General features: G+C 42.7%; 1 protein-coding gene across 1 annotated transcript; it reads right to left on the bottom strand.

Annotated features, from left to right (window-relative positions):
* Nucleotides 1-1,094: 1,094 nt before the first annotated feature.
* usp11 (ubiquitin specific peptidase 11) lies at nucleotides 1,095-13,450 on the bottom strand. The gene is made up of 21 exons (XM_024385123.2): nucleotides 13,239-13,450; nucleotides 11,467-11,576; nucleotides 11,248-11,378; nucleotides 10,687-10,804; nucleotides 10,433-10,578; nucleotides 10,224-10,285; nucleotides 9,907-10,006; nucleotides 9,635-9,808; nucleotides 9,354-9,512; nucleotides 9,005-9,229; nucleotides 8,831-8,914; nucleotides 8,608-8,702; nucleotides 8,300-8,506; nucleotides 8,039-8,160; nucleotides 7,294-7,920; nucleotides 5,731-5,801; nucleotides 5,504-5,616; nucleotides 4,306-4,455; nucleotides 3,258-3,373; nucleotides 3,090-3,178; nucleotides 1,095-2,994 (listed from the first exon to the last, which is right to left on the bottom strand). Exons 1-21 carry the CDS (start codon nucleotides 13,346-13,348, stop codon nucleotides 2,824-2,826), a joined length of 3,180 nt encoding a protein of 1,059 aa, XP_024240891.2. The 5' UTR covers nucleotides 13,349-13,450; the 3' UTR covers nucleotides 1,095-2,823.
* Nucleotides 13,451-16,550: the final 3,100 nt, after the last annotated feature.

Here is a 16,550-nt window from a genome sequence, read left to right as displayed (position 1 = left end):
CTGATCTCCGTGTAGAAAAAGCAATGCGTAGTATGTATGGTACATCTGAGGACTGCATAATTAGATGTTTAGCCATGTCATCCTGAGGCTGAAGTATTATACACATACAATGTATAAGAATGAATCAGACATTTTATTTTATTTCACATACTCATCGCAAAGTAGCAACTTCACTGCATTGTGTCAAAGTAACATTGGGGACAGAAGGGGAAGATGACGCAGGTGTGAAATGCCCATTTTCATTAAGGTATGAATATGAAAACTTCTTTATGTAAAAAAGTTTCTCGTATAAGAAAGTGGGTACAGTATTCAGTGCACTGCAACATCCTAAATGTGGACATTCATGTATCGTACTGGACGTTAAGAAGTTCTGGAGGACCAAGGAATACGTTTGGGATGGCAGCTTGGCCTCTTCCAGATCACTCAGAAAACACTAAACTACCTTGGAGAGTGCCTCTGTTCCCACTAAAAGCCCAGACATTTACTGCAGCATCACCAATCGCATGTTGATACAAGAATATAATCATTGTAGTCACTCCATTGTACAAAATGGCTTTATGTTTTGAACAGCAATTTCAGAAAAAAACAGGTGTTGGTGAATAAGATAATTGTGTAGTCAGGTTGGCTGGCATTAACCTTGTGTGTGTGCCTGAACATATTGTACCAATGTGATTGACAAACAAAAAATATGAAGATGGACCTTTTACAGGTTTTTAGGCAGTAAAATGGCCTTCCGCTCCAGTTTCTATAAACTGCATATTGACAACTACATACTGCATATTGCTCTCTCAGGAAAATAATGAACATCCCAAACTAAGCAGGCCTTGCCATTCAGAGCATGGCCACAGCCCAATCTAAACGACATCTCTAAAGAAGGGCTTGAGTTAACCAGCTCTCACAGCCACCTTCGATCGGATTGTAAACCCTGATCATTTACTGGTAAAAAAGATAAGGAAAGCCAGGATGTCATGTAAAAGTGTAAAATCTACCTCATACCTACTGGCTATAGTAATCATTTATTAATATCAAAAGATGAGTATACAATAAAATATTTAATCTATTAACAAAGTCAATGAATTCACCCCATCCCTGTCTCTGAATCAGATGCCCAAAGACAAAACATTTATTACAATAGAAAAATACTGTACAGATGCGCTTTAAAAAATCATTTTAGAGCTCTCTATCCATTGCTCATCATTAAGAAATTGCACAGAATAAAATTAAACTAATATCTAATTTTAAAGATGTAGCCATTTATTTGCTTCTACTAAAAGAGTACAAATTATATTTGAACCCAAAAAATATGCATCTGTTTATGTCCTGCACCAGAGATTCTATCTCAAAAATCACTGTTGATAGTGGAAAACTAATCCTAACTAGAAATATGTCCACGAGCACCAAGAGGCCCAATTTATGTGTGTCTGATAATTCAACGAAAAACAAATAATGGATCGCAAGAGAAAATATACAACGCTTCCAACAGTATTCAAAGTGTCTGCTTCTAATACTATGGTTTTCTTCACCTTTATGTTCCATATAAATCACATTGCAATGTTTCGGTTAATGCAGTTCTTGATATAAAGAAAACAGTAATAGGAGAATGTAATCTAATTTTAAAATCAGGAGTTAACTCAAACCAGGTTATCCATGCTGTTAAAGTGTAAATCCACCAACAACAAAAAAAAACGATCTTTTGGTGTATTTTTCAATAGTACAAAGATAGCTTTTGAGTGGATTTTCCCTTTCCTTTATGATCTGAATATCAAATCATTTCTGTGTAACAATTAAGTACCTTACTGTGATTTAATATATCTATATATTTTTTTAATGGGGGGGTCAAATCATGATGTCAGTGATCTTCAAGTCAGACAGTCGGAGTTCTAGAAAGATGCCACAGTTTCCGATTCGGATGACCGTTCAAAACTATTTTTACCAGTCAGAGTTTTTCTTTTTCTTCTCAGAGTTCTCAATTGTCTTGAAGGCACTGAAGTCAGATATTTCTGAGTTGTATTGAATGAGCCATAATTGGAGGGATATGTATCCTGAAAACTAGCCGTTATTGGTAGGGAGGTTTGAAACGGTTATTGGTCTAACTTATAACGCCTGGTGATGTCACAAGGCATGCCAAAACTCCACCCATGGAAATCAAGCTGAAATTCAGGTCTGCTTTTCAAAATAGCTTACACCAAAAGGGCATAATTTTCACAATTTCACAGTATTATTCCAATCTCATAATGAGGAAATATATAAAACACAGGAAATCAAGTTTGACTGCACTGGGCCTTTAACCTCATACATTGTGATTTACCTTCTAGAGCAAAATGCATTCAAATCTATTCAAACAGCCTCAAGGAAATCTGCCTCGATTTCAGCTCAATTAAGAAGCACAGCAGTGGATCAAAGTTAGAGGTCATCTTTCCAGCAGTGCATCACAGTACAGATAGAGTGGTGCACAGATATACACAATTCATAGGTCTTGAATCATCTAAATTATGATTGACTATATCCAATCACTAAGAGGTCCATTTGGCATCAGCATAGACAGACACTGCATACCTTAGTCTGATTAAGCAATGACAGATTTCATCATTCAATGTTCTACTATATTGGTGTCCCCAGATTTACTCAATAATCTAAAAAAAAAAAGAATAAATTGTATTCCTCACTCTTCTCCACCGGCCTGAGAATCTAGCCTCTCACTCCTTGTTCAATGCAGAACAGAGGAAGAAGGTTCAAGTTTTTTTGGAATAGAAAAGAAATAAAACAATACAAAATCAAAAAGCCCCATCAACTCAGGAAAAAGAAAAAACTAACAAATCTGCTTCAGTCTGTTTCCATGTTGACACAGGGAGTGGCTCCCTCCATCCCATCGTGTTTGGGGGAAGTGACATCATTAGCAGGCTGGGTGGGAGAGGAGCTGTCCAAGGGGGCGGGTAAGGTGGGCTGGCGAATCTTATCTTGTCGGTGGTAGAACAGGAGGTAGGCAGCATTGGTCTAGAAGGGGAGGGTAATAGGCAAAGGAGGGGAGATCATGACATTGCAAGACAACAAAAATTAATAATTCTCAGCTGTTCTTTAGCTAAACTTACCACAATTTGTTCCTCCCTTGCATATGTCACCTTGCTGTCATCGAAGTAATACCATTGTCCGTTGTCTTTGTTCCGGGCATAACTGGTGTCTGTCGAGAGAGGAGAGAAATGTTAAACACTGACTTGAAGGCATATATCAAAGTATGACATACAAAAGCAGCGTCTCACAATGTCCATCTCTGAGTCCGCCGTAGTGGTTGGAAACTGCTATCAGATCATATCGGCTGGGCGGCTCTCCGTTTGTACCGGTCTTCCTCAGCAGACAACCTGAAAAGTCGAGGTGTCTGCAATAAAGAGCAATAGGGTTGGATTAGGATAGCTCCTCTCAACACTAATAACTCTGTAGTGGCTTAGATTTTACACTAGTCACACTGACATCCTCCCCACTTAAAACCATGTGGACAGAATGTTTATTATTATACTGAACAAAACTATAAATACAACAATGACTTTATTGAGTTACAGTTACAGAAATAAATTCATTAGGCCGTAATCTATGGATTTCAAGACATGATAGGGGCACAGCCATGGGTGGGCCTGGGAGGTGGAGAGCACCCACTGGGGAGCCAGGCCCAGCCAATCAGAATGAGTTTTTCACCCCACAGAAAGGGCTTTATTATAGATAGAAATACTCCTCAGTTGCATCAGCTGTCTGGGTGGCTGGTCTCAGACGATCCCACAGGTGATAAATCTGAATGTGGAGGTCATGGGCTGGGGTGGTTACACATGGTCTGCGGTTGGGAGGCCGGGTGGACGTACTGCCAAATTCTCTAAACGACGTTGGAGGGGGCTTATGGTATGGTAGAGAAATGATCATAAAATTATCTGGGAACAGCTCTGGTGGACATAACTGCAGTCAGCATGCCAATTGCACGCTCCCTCAAAACCTGAGACATCTGTGGCATTGTGTTGTGTGACAAAACTGCACATTGTAGAGTGGCCTTTTATGGTCACAATGTGCACCTGTGTAATGATCATGCTGTTTAATCAGCTTCTTGATATGCCATACCTGTCAGGTGGATGGATTATCTTGGCTGAGGAGAAATGCTGATTAACAGGGGTGTAAACAAATTTGTGCACAGAATTATAGAGAAATAAACTTACTGTGTGCATGAAAAAGTATGTTTTATTTCAGCTCATGAAACATGGGACCAACACTTTACATGTTGCATTTATATTTTTGTTCAGTGTAGAAGACAGACAGTATGTAACTAACCTGAGAGGGAAGTCAACGATGATGTCCAGCTTCTCCCTGGAGTACTTGGTGTAAGAGAAGCGCTTCAGGTGGATGATGAGAACCTCCGGCAGTGACCACAGGTCCAGTTTCTTCGTGGCCAGTTGGTGTTTCTTACACATTGGGCAGTACCTGCAGAAAACACATGCAACACATCTTTAGAAGACCATTGCACACAAATCACAACAGTATTTAGCAGTAATATGTCACTGATGTAAAAAATATTAAGACTACATCTTTTTCTGGGAAAACTGACATTTTAACTCTATTCAGCGTCATTCTTGTTAGACAGAGATCGATAGATACTGTAGATGGATAGAGATGCTGTAGACGGACATATCCTATTTATTTAACTTGAACTTAGATAGATACTATAGATATCTACTGTAGGTAGATAATATAGTATCTAAGTTAAAGTTAAAAAGGTTCAATCAAATCTACAGTATACAGTAAATAGATAAATACTGTAGATTATATATAAATACTTTAAATAGATCGATAGTGTAGTGTAGATATAGATATTGTACATAGATATACATACTGTACATAGATAAATACAGTAGATAGAAAGATAGATACTGTAAAGCTCTAGGAAGAGTCTTGTTGGTTCCAAACTTCTTCCGTTTTAAGAATGATGGAGGCCACTGTGTTCTCGGGGACCTTCAATGTTGCAGAAATGTTTTGTTACCCTTCCTCAGATCTGTGCCTCGACACAATCCTGTCTCTGAGCTCTACAGACAACTTCTTCAACCTCATGGCTTGGTTTTTAGTCTGACATTTACTGTCAACTGTGGGACCTTATATAGACAGGTGTGTGCTTTTCCAAATCATGTCCAATCAATTTAAATTTACCTCAGGTAGACTTCAATCAAGTTGAAGAAACATCAAGCACGATCAAAGGAAACAGGGTGCACCTGAGCTCAATTTTGAGTCTCATCACAAAGGGTCTGAAAACGTATGTAATTTAAAAAAAAAAAATGTTTTTAACAGTTTTTGCTTTGTCATTATGAGGTATTGTGTGTAGATTGCTGAGGATTTTATTTTGTATTTAATCAATGTTACAATAAGGCTGTAACGTAACAAAATGTGGAAAATGTCAAGGGGCCTGAATAGTTTCCAATGGCACAGGAGGACAGATAGGGTAGGATAGATAGAAATAACAGGTGTGGGGCAGTAGTACCAAGGGTTTTCTTCCTCCAGGGTCTCCACAGTGGTGAAGAGCTCAATGCACTCCTGCAGCTGCACTGTGGTCTGCTGGTGAGGAACCTCCATGCTTTGGTGTTTCACATACTTCTGTGGATGGAAGGAGTTCTGGAGTTAGCTAAATGACCAGCAAGCAGGCCCAAACACATTTAACACCTTCACACTTTAATAACACATATACTGTAAAGCATTATTCACACATACCTCTGCCTCATTCTCGTTGTAGTATTTCTTCTTCATGTCAGGATCCCAGTCCATGGCTACATATGGTTGAGCTGTGAAAGAGATACAGTAATATCACATCAAATGTCCAGCTACTAAGCTCCAAAACAAAGGAAAAGTACACTACGTGGCCAAATGTATGTGGACACCTGCTTGACGAACATCTCATTCCAAAATCATGGACATCAATATGGAGTTGGTCCTCCATTCGCTGCTGTAACAGCCTCCACTCTTCTGGGAAGGCTTTCCACTAGATGTTGGAACATTGCTGCGGGGGACTAATGCCACAGGAGCATTAGTGATGTTGGGCGATTAGGCCTGGCTCGCAGTATGTGTTCCAATTCATCCTAAAGGTGTTTGATGGGGTTGAGGTCAGAGCTCTGTGCAGGCCAGTCAAGTTCTTCCACACCAATCTCAACAAACCATATCTGTATGGACCTCGCTTTGTTGGGCGGCAGGTAGCCTTGTGGTTAGAGCGTTGGGCCAGTTACTGAAAGGTTGCTGGATCGAATCCCCGAACTCACAAGGTAAAAATCTGTCGTTCTGCCCCTGAACAAGATAGTTAACCCACTGTTCCACGGTAGGCCGTACATAAGAATTTGTTCTTAACTGAATTGCATAGTTAAATAAAGGTTACATTTAAAAATGTAAAAATGATCTACAAAGCTGGAAGCATAGAATGCTCTAGAATGTCATTGTATGTATTAAGGTGGCATTAAGATTTCCCTTCACTGGAACTAAATGGGGCCTGGCCCGAACCATGAAAAACAGCCCAGACCATTATTCCTCCTCCACCAAAAATTATAGTTGGCACTATGCATTGGGGCAAGTAGCGTTCTCCTGGCATCCACCAAACCCAGATTCGTCCGTCGCACTGCTAGATGGTGAAGAGTGATTTATCACTCCAGAGAACGCGTTTCCACTGCTCCAGAGTCCAATGGTGGTGAGCATTACACCACTCCAGCCAACGATTGGCATTGCACATCTTAGGCTTGTGTGCGGCTGCTCGGCCATGGAAACCCATTTCATGAAGCTCCCGACGAACAGTTCTTGTGTGGACGTTGCTTCCAGAGACATTTTGGAACTCGGTGGTGATGTTGCAACCGAGGACAGACAATTTTTTACGCGATATGCACTTCAGCGGTCTTGTTCTGTGAACTTATGTGGCCTACCACTTTGCGGCTCAGCCGTTGTGGCTCCTAGACATTTCCACTACAAAATAACAGCACTTACAGTTGACCGGGGCAGCTCTAGCAGGGCAGAAATTTGACAAACTGACTTGTTGGAAAGGTGGCATTCTATGGCGGTGCCACATTGAAAGTCACTGAGCTCTTCATAAGGCCATTCTACTGACAATGTTTGTCTATGGAGATTGCATGGCAGTGTGCTCGATTTTATACACCCGTCAGCAATGGGTGTGGCTAAAATAGCTAAATCCACTTATTTAAAGGAGTGTCCACATACTGCTCTATAGACAGTGTATATGAGCCTAGCTACAGGAGTGACAAAGCAGTTGCCAGTGTGAAAGTGATGTCTGAGACTCACAGCTAAAAGAGAAGGCACTGCCGTCCTCTCCCATGCCTCTCTCTGTGGTGCCGTTGGAGTTGACCGCCTGGATGGAGAAGAGCAGCTTCCTCCGTCTGGCCTCACAGCCCTTTCTCTTTGCCTGCCTCCTGTTGGCCTGTGGCAGGCAGGGGGGGCACTCACCCCTCTCCTCCTCCTCCTCCTCCTCCTCCTCACATGGCTGCTGGTGGCCTGCACCCTGCTGGCTGTCTGTTGGGCCTGTAGCACTGGCATCAACACTAGCACCACCACTGGCTCCAGCACCACCACTGGCTCCAGCACCACCACTGGCTCCAGCACCACCACTGGCTCCAGCACCACCACTGGCTCCAGCACCACCACTGGCTCCAGCACCACCACTGGCTCCAGCACTGCAGGATGCAGAGGTACTGCAGGATGTCGAGGCACTGCAGGATGTTGAGGCACTGTCCTCTGTGCTGCACCCTGCCCTGACCTCACTGCTGGCCCCCTCGTCAGCTTGTGCCTCTCCTCCAGACTCCTGGGTCTGGTCTGGCTGAGTCTGGGTCACAGCAGGCCCTTGGCCGACACCATCACAACAGTGATCCCTCTTGGAGGGTTCTGGCCTCTCACAGTCATCCTCGCCGTCATCTGTGGAGACAGACAACATTGTGGAGTGGAGACAATAAGTAAAATCGTGAGTTTGTAGAAATCCATTCTGTCCAGCGTATCAATGATTTGCTAAGTGAGAATTTTAGAGCTCAGTTACCGTAGCTGACACCATTGGTCTGGGTCTTGTACAATTCTTCCTCCTCATCGTCGTCGTCATCATCATCTTCACCCTCCTCCTCATCCTCCTCCTCTGAGGGATCTGGTGGTCGGACATACCGCCTGTGGAAACATCATCGCACCATCTTTCAGACACAGTACAGCATCTTTACAACCAGTTATCACAATCAAACTTGATAAGAACCTCCATTATAAAGCATTGACTCTTTTAGCTGATGTTTGGTCTGTGACAGTAACTCACGCTAGCCGCTGCAGGAAGAGGTGATAGAGGGCGTCACGGCTGCACTGGCCTCGAGGCACGGTCATGAGCAGTGGGTGTCCGAACAGGGACGTCCCGTAGCTGCTGCTCCCTGAGCCGTAGTCCCTGTAGTGGGAGCGCTCCCTCAGGTACAGAGCCAGCACCACCTCATCCCCCTCCTCCTCCATAGAGCCTCTGTTCAGCTCATACCTATCAGGAAAACACACAGACAGGTGTCAGGGGAGATGCTAACAGGAACAGCCCCAAAAGTATGTTTTTGGTGTGGAGGTAAATGCTGTTTTTTTACATACACAAATATGTCATCCCGGTCCAGGATGCAGCTTAGAGACTCATCAGCATGATACAGCTTATAGAAGCGATGGTTGAACACGTCAGCCACAACCATCTGAAATAGGAAATAAGGAAATGAGAGAAGCACAGGTCAGTATCAACTCAACATTTTATGTGACGAATGACAAAAGAGTTACCAGAGGCTACTGTTTATTTCACAGTGACTTTAAAATGGTGTCTTACTTGATTGGCTGGGATTTTGGTCATTTCCGAGAGAACGGAGCACAGGTCAAACACTTTGCCAGCTTTGGGTACAACCAAGCGATGCTGGTGGGAGAGTAAACACATAAATCAATACACATGGTCACATATAAAAAGCATGATGTAGGGCCAGCTACAGGAAGATGAATCTTGTACCTGAACAGGTTTGGCCACAGGATCCAGAGAGACGAAGAATACCTCCATAACCCGGTCCTTGCTAACAGGCAGGGGCACGCTCAGGTAGCAGAAGGGGTCAAAGGTGACAGACACTTTGCGGCACTCGGGGCAAACCAGGGTGGACTTGAACAAGCCGTGGAAGGTGTCAACAATCGCAGAGTCGTTCCGTCTCCGGTGGTTACGCCATGCCTCCTCTGCCACTTCCTGAACGTTGAGGTCAAAGGGTGAGTGTGAAAATGCCTTTTAGGTCTACTACAGCTTGCAGAGCCATGGTGGTACAGTATTTTACCATTATTCTCCCTGCCCTCTTTCCACTACATGTTGTTACCTGGTCAGGCCTGCCAGCGGCGTCCCTCAGCTCGATGTACTCCTTGTTCTTGACCCGATTGAGATCCTCATGAAGCCCGTCCAGCAGGAAGGAGAGCAGCTCCTGGGAGTCATGCTGCTGGTAGCCCAGAAACTGGGAGGCAAAGTGACCAACCTTGGTCTGGTATGAAAAACAACACGAGGTTCTCAAGGTACGCATGGTAACACCGTGGCATGACAGACTGACAAGCCTTATTAATTTATTATAAAAGTGTGGGCAGAGTGTCACACACTGATAACTACCTTGAAGATCCTGGGAACCACAGAGTAGTGCCTCCCCGACCACATCTGTTTGATGACATCAGCGTAGGCCTCTGCGATCTCCCCCTTCATGCCAAGGGGGTTGGTGAAGTTGAGCTCCTCCAGATAGGCATTCCTCAGGAAGTACTCCGTCAGTGGAGGAGTGTTACTGAGACACTGGACAGAGCAGGGAGAGGAACACAATCCATCCATCATAGACCAGGTCCCTGCATTTAGGTACAGCATTGACACATTATGTAGTAATGATGACTTACCTGCAGTGCAGAGTTCATGAAACATGTGTTTCCCAGATTGGTGAGGCCACAGACTCCTGGCTGGCCCCGGTAAGAGTCCTGCTCCTCCACAGAGTTCCTCCTACAAGACAGGGAAGGAGAAACATATCATCTACTGAATAATACAATTAAAAAAAGGTAGTGTAGACTGCTACAGATACAACACACTTTCTTATCCGACATATGGGAATCACCATTACCACAAAACTGCGTTGCTACATTAGCAACAGTACATTCTCTAATGACACACTGATAATATTAGCAAAGAAAGAAAAATGGTTAAAAGAAAGAACCCCCACATGATCTGCGGTCTGGAGCTGGGCCAGGTACCATCTGCATTCCTCATCTCCATGATCACCGTCTGCAATGCAGGCAGGACATGTTACAACACAGCTGCCATTGAAACACACTACCACTGTATCTCAGCGCTGACAGCCAGGGGAGCAGGTAGGTGTGGGGAGGGGTGGGATGAGGGGCGGAACGCTGACAGTCTGGGGAGCAGACATACCATGCCAGAGCTGAGGCAGGAGTCGAGGACTCTGACGTGGACATTCCTCAGCCTCTCACAGCTGGTGTCTGAGCTCTTCATCCACAGCCGGGTCTCTGCCCCCTCCACCACATCAAACTGCGTCATCATCACCTTCTGAATCGTATCTGAAGGGGAAAACATGAAAACACACACACACACACATATATATATATAGAGGTGCACAGTGACTCAACATAGCTACTAACGCATCTTTTGAATGTGTTTCTACTTACGGATGTGATCAGCACGGCTAAACTGTGCCGTCACAACATTTTCCATGTTGCTATGGAGGCACAAGAAGATTTCCACAGGGTAGACCTCAACCTTGACTAGGCTGGGCAGATCCACCACCTGAAACAGACCATGCATTAACAGTCAATGTACTGCCTAATACTAATGAAACACTTCAATGGAAGTTGTGTCTTTTCATAGCCATAACATGAGTTAGTACAACATATGATTTGACCATTGGTTCTGCAGGTTCTCTGCATCTCTGTGACCATTCTATTTTGGGGCAATTCCACGTTAAGAGTGACATTTTACAAACATGTATTTACTTGAAGAACAGTGCCAATGCAAAGTTTGGTCACAGAATGACAGTGTGCTGCATCTGCATTGTTCTTCAATTAAATGTGTTTTTTGTAAAATTGTCAGTGGACATTTTTAAAAGTAGTCCTTGTGCATAGAGTTGTATTGTTTGTTTAACTTTGAAATCATTAGTTTTTGTTTGACATACATTTCATAGTGAAAGATCTGAGTCTCAGTGTCACTGTTATTGTGGAATTGTCATTTACCTTTCGCTCCAGGGCAGGCTGGACCTCTACCATGCCATACCAGGCCAGAAGCTTATGCCATGCTTCAGCAGGGATCAACACAAAGTCCTCATTCTCCACCAGACGCTCCTTCAGGTGGTATGAATCCAGTTCTGTGGGTATCATAATCATAATGATACGTCTCTGACTTAATACGGTGTCTTCTGTTGTTACAGGACCACTTTGTGATGTGACACTCACCCTCAAACAGCTCTGTGTTGTCAATCTGTCCAGGAAAAGAAGAGGAGTTCTGGTCTCCTGTTTCCACATACTCCTTCCACTGCTCATACCATCGCCTCTCCACCAGGTACCTGCATGTGTTAGTTATAGGAACAGCTAAATTGGAGACTTATATTTTGTCTGCCGACATTAATTAACCAACAGCTCCACATCACATCCCCCTAGACTAGTATTTTATCATTACAGCAATCTCTTTTCTGATTGGGGTGCATTTGGTTTATTTATTGATACAATTCTAGCTATAATGGAAAATTCACAATTGCAGGAATGGATATTTCAAAATTAGGGCAGCTAACCTTTACCAAATCATGGCTACCTAGCTAACGTTAGTGGTCTAATTCCCTTTTTAAATGGAGTTTGTTGGGACAAAACAGCACTTGAATGGTGTTTCATTCCTTCACACAGATTTCCTGGCCTTTATATAACCACAACGGTAGCAGCGATCCTTCCTCATCTGGGTGTTATACTGATAAATCCAGTGGTGTAAAGTATTGAAGTAAAAAATACTTTAAGGTACTACTTAAGTAGTTTTGGGGGATATCTGTACTTCACTACATTCCTAAAGAAAATATACGTTTTAACTCCATACATGTTCCCTGAAACCCAAAGTACTTCTTACATTTAGAATGCTTAGCAGGACAGGAAAATGGTCCGATTCACACACTTATCAAGAAAACATCCTTGGTCATCTCTACTGCCTCTGACCTGGCGGACTCACTAAACACAACATGCTTTGTTTGTAAATGATGTCTGAGTGTTGGACTGTGCCCCTGGCTATCCGTCAATATTATTTTTTTGAATCAAGAAAATCGTCCGGTCTGGTTTGTTTAATATAAGGAAAGTGAAATTATTTACTTTTACTTTTGATACTTAGTATTTATTTACATTTATTTCTGAAACTTAAGTGCATTTAAAACCAAATACGTTGACTTTTACTCAGGTAGTATTTTACTGGGGGACTTTTACTGGAGTCATTTTCTATTAAGATGTTTTTACTTCAACTCAACTATGACAATCGGGTACTTTTCCCACCTCTGAATAAAACGAAACTTTGCTGGCAAAAACGAAAGTACCAGCCAGCTAGCTAGCTAACTTAGATGGCGCTCACTTTCTCAAAATAATAGGGACAACACAGAATAATCTACAAGCTTTAGCAAACAAACAGAATGCCAACAATTTGACATTAAACCGAAAGGATTGCAAGTTACTAGATAGCTGTCCCTCTCCTAGCTAGCGTAACAGCTAACAGGCGGGCTAGCCTGCTGGCAGTGGAGCTAGCTAATGTAAGCTTGCTTCCTACAGCCAAAACTTTGACATGATATGTCCCAACAGGCTATGTCAGCTGGGAGTCTGGGACGTGATGTTAATCGTAATAATAGTATCACAATCCAACTAACTAGTTGGTTAACCAAACAACTACAGTGAGTTGACATAACGTTAGCTCGCTAGTTTTCCGCATCATGCTCTTCCCTAAAATGCTAACTTGCTAATAACGCAGTGATCAAACGTCATTCCACAAACACCAGCGCATATATTTCAGGCAAGAGTAATAACACACATTTGGCAATTAAAAAATGCCATTATCTAAACATAACGCTAAATTATGATGATTACGATATATGCCATCTAAGCAACAGCAAAGACATCACTGTCATTATTTGTTTTCGGTACATCAGTGTAGGGTTTAAATTCAGAGCAGAGGGCGGGTTAGTTATAAGTATCTTTAGTCTTACCAAGTATCCCCTGCACGGAGTTCATGTTCCTGAAGTAAAGACTCGATTTCTTTGCGTTGAGTCTCTAATCCAGGAGGTTCTGTAACCGCAGCTGAAGTAGTAGTAGCCATAATAACTCATAAATATCAGAATTCTGCAAGAAAAACACTGAAGTCAACCACCGCATAGATTATGTGGAGAAACCCTTGGTGAGATGATTCAGGAAGCAGGAAGTATTTTGATGGTGACAACATCCTTGAATGCAAACGTTTTTTAAATATTTTTATTTTTTTTACTTGTGAGTGTTTTCCTTCCAAGCAGGTGATATTGTATCCAGAGGTCACACGTTCAGTATGTCAAGAATTATGAATCCAATCGTCACTTCATTATCTAATGTTAGTGTTTCCCATATCTCTCCTTGGGGACGGCCAGAATGGTTTATGCTGATCAGTTGAATTAGTTGTATCAGTTTAGGGCAAGAACAAAAACGAGGACCACCTATTGGACCACAAGTTTATATACATGATGGGAATACCTGACAAGGGAACAGTTGTAATGCAGGGTGCCATGTGGCTCAGTTGGTTTAGCATGGCACTTGCAACGGCAGGGTTGTGTTCGATTCTCACCTGAGTCCAGTATGAAAATGAATGCACCAACTACTGTAAGTCGCTCTATATAAGAGTATTTGCGTAATGACTAAAATGCTAAATATAGTGCAGCTTGAACCAGCCACCCTGTGGTTATGGCGCTCCAGGCCTCTTGATTGTCAGTAAATATGCATTCCTACAGAGCGGCTATCATATGCTGTTCTGGTGTAAGATACATTTTTATAAATTACACATGATTTGTGAAGTGTGGTCAATGGATGATGATATTGGAGAGAATATCATGGAGGAATGCCATTTTCATAATAGGCACAAGATGGCACTATACACTCATTTGGTAAAAACATTTGTAAGTAAAAACATGACCTATTTCCTCTGTGGTTGAAATATAAGTAACAAGGCTGTTTTTGTATATTCCTAGCCTTCCTTCTTTTTAGGGTTCATTCTATGGACATGGTGTAGTTATGATCAGTTGTAAGTGCTGCTTCAGAGTCTGGTCAGAGTTATCTAAAGGTGTTATTTGATTGCATTTGATACAATGAACCCAAACCTATGACTATCGTAGTTACATTAATCTCTAATACCTGCATCCATAATTACACAGTTACCTAGTGAGGACTAAGTCTCAGTTGCCCCACGGTAACACGCTGCAGAAATTAACTACCAATTGCAATCACAATGGATGTCCAAAGCCTCAGGTAGTATTGGCGCTGAGGATTCTGCAGCAGCACCCCGTTAAAAAAATCAGAATAAATAAAACATTTGAAAACAATGATTTTCTCAAAAGTGGTGGACTGGGCCTTTACTAGTCCTGTATTAGCAGATCGATATAGCCACCTGTAGTGCGGGAATTATTTTTCAGCAGTTTGGTCTGTCTGCCCTTATTTGTTAAATATGCAAACAAGCTTTGGTGTTGGTCTGAGAGTGTTAGGCTTGCAGAACCCCATGTGTATCTTTTGCAGTGTTAGAACCCATGGGATATTGGAATTCACTGACACCTCATGGCCATGCTGCCTTTTTATATCCATAAATAGTTCACATCCTCAAAAGAATCTGCACACGTTTATGGCAAAAAGAATATCCTATCATTTCCTGTATGTCAATATTATTCATTGCAGAGAAAGGCATAACTAAGATGTTGGTCACACCTGCGTTTCCAGGTAAAGATGTTGGTCACACCTGTGTTTCCAGGTAAAGATGTTGGTCACACCTCTGTTTCCAGGTAAAGATGTTGGTCACATCTCTGTTTCCAGGTAAAGATGTTGGTCACACCTCTGTTTCCAGGTAAAGATGTTGGTCACACCTCTGTTTCCAGGTAAAGATGTTGGTCACACCTGTGTTTCCAGGTAAAGATGTTAGTTACACCTCTGTTTCCAGGTAAAGATGTTGGTCACACCTCTGTTTCCAGGTAAAGATGTTGGTCACACCTCTGTTTCCAGGTAAAGATGTTGGTCACAGCTCTGTTTCCAGGTAAAGATGTTGGTCACACCTCTGTTTCCAGGTAAAGATGTTGGTCAATTCTCTGTTTCCTGGTAAAGATGTTGGTCACACCTCTGTTTCCAGGTAAAGATGTTGGTCACCGGTTTCCAGGTAAAGATGTTGGTCACACCTCTGTTTCCAGGTAAAGATGTTGGTCACACTGTTTCCAGGTAAAGATGTTGGTCACACCTCTGTTTCCAGGTAAAGATGTTGGTCACACCTCTGTTTCCAGGTAAAGATGTTGGTCACACTCTGTTTCCAGGTAAAGATGTTGGTCACCTCTGTTTCCAGGTAAAGATGTTGGTCACACCTCTGTTTCCAGGTAAAGATGTTGGTCACCTGTTTCCAGGTAAAGATGTTGGTCACACCTCTGTTTCCAGGTAAAGATGTTGGTCACACTGTTTCCAGGTAAAGATGTTGGTCACCTCTTTCCAGTTTTTCCAGGTCACACCTCTGTTTCCAGGTAAAGATGTTGGTCACACCTCTGTTTCCAGGTAAAGATGTTGGTCACCTCTTTCCAGGTAAAGATGTTGGTCACACTGTTTCCAGGTCACACACTCTCTGTTTCCAGGTAAAGATGTTGGTCACACCTCTGTTTCCAGGTAAAGATGTTGGTCACACTCTTCCAGTTTCCAGGTAAAGATGTTGGTCACACTCTGTTTCCAGGTAAAGATGTTGGTCACACCTCTGTTTCCAGGTAAAGATGTTGGTCACACCTCTGTTTCTAAAGTTTGGTCACAGGGTAAAGATGTTGGTCACACCTCTGTTTCCAGGTAAAGATGTTGGTCACCTGTTTCCAGGTAAAGATGTTGGTCACCTGTTTCAGGTAAAGATGTTGGTCACACCTCTGTTTCCAGGTAAAGATGTTGGTCACACCTGTGTTTCCAGGTAAAGATGTTGGTCACACCTCTGTTTCCAGGTAAAGATGTTGGTCACCTCTGTTTCCAGGTAAAGATGTTGGTCAAAGATGTTGGTCACCTCTGTTTCCAGGTAAAGATGTTGGTCACACCTCTGTTTCCAGGTAAAGATGTTGGTCACACCTCTGTTTCCAGGTAAAGATGTTGGTCACACCTCTGTTTCCAGGTAAAGATGTTGGTCACACCTCTGTTTCCAGGTAAAGATGTTGGTCACCTCTGTTTCCAGGTAAAGATGTTGGTCACACCTCTGTTTCCACCTCTGGGTAAAGATGTTGGTCACCTGTTTCCTAAAGATGTTGGTCACACCTCTGTTTCCAGGTAAAGATGTTGGT

The sequence above is a fragment of the Oncorhynchus tshawytscha genome, linkage group LG22, assembly GCF_018296145.1.
Source record: "Oncorhynchus tshawytscha isolate Ot180627B linkage group LG22, Otsh_v2.0, whole genome shotgun sequence".
In the NCBI taxonomy this organism is placed as follows: Eukaryota; Metazoa; Chordata; class Actinopteri; order Salmoniformes; family Salmonidae; genus Oncorhynchus; species Oncorhynchus tshawytscha.
This window is presented reverse-complemented; position numbering and strand designations above follow the sequence as displayed.

Bases quoted from the DNA above. Each gene is read 5' to 3' on its own strand.
- usp11 (XM_024385123.2), bottom strand. From the start codon at position 13,348: ATGGCTACTACTACTTCAGCTGCGGTTACAGAACCTCCTGGATTAGAG. The intron at 11,577-13,238 runs GTAAGACTAAAG...TAACACATGCAG, and splicing joins CTCCGTGCAGGGGATACTTG to GTACCTGGTGGAGAGGCGAT. The intron at 10,579-10,686 runs GTAAGTAGAAAC...TTTCCCCTTCAG, and splicing joins TAGCCGTGCTGATCACATCC to ATACGATTCAGAAGGTGATG.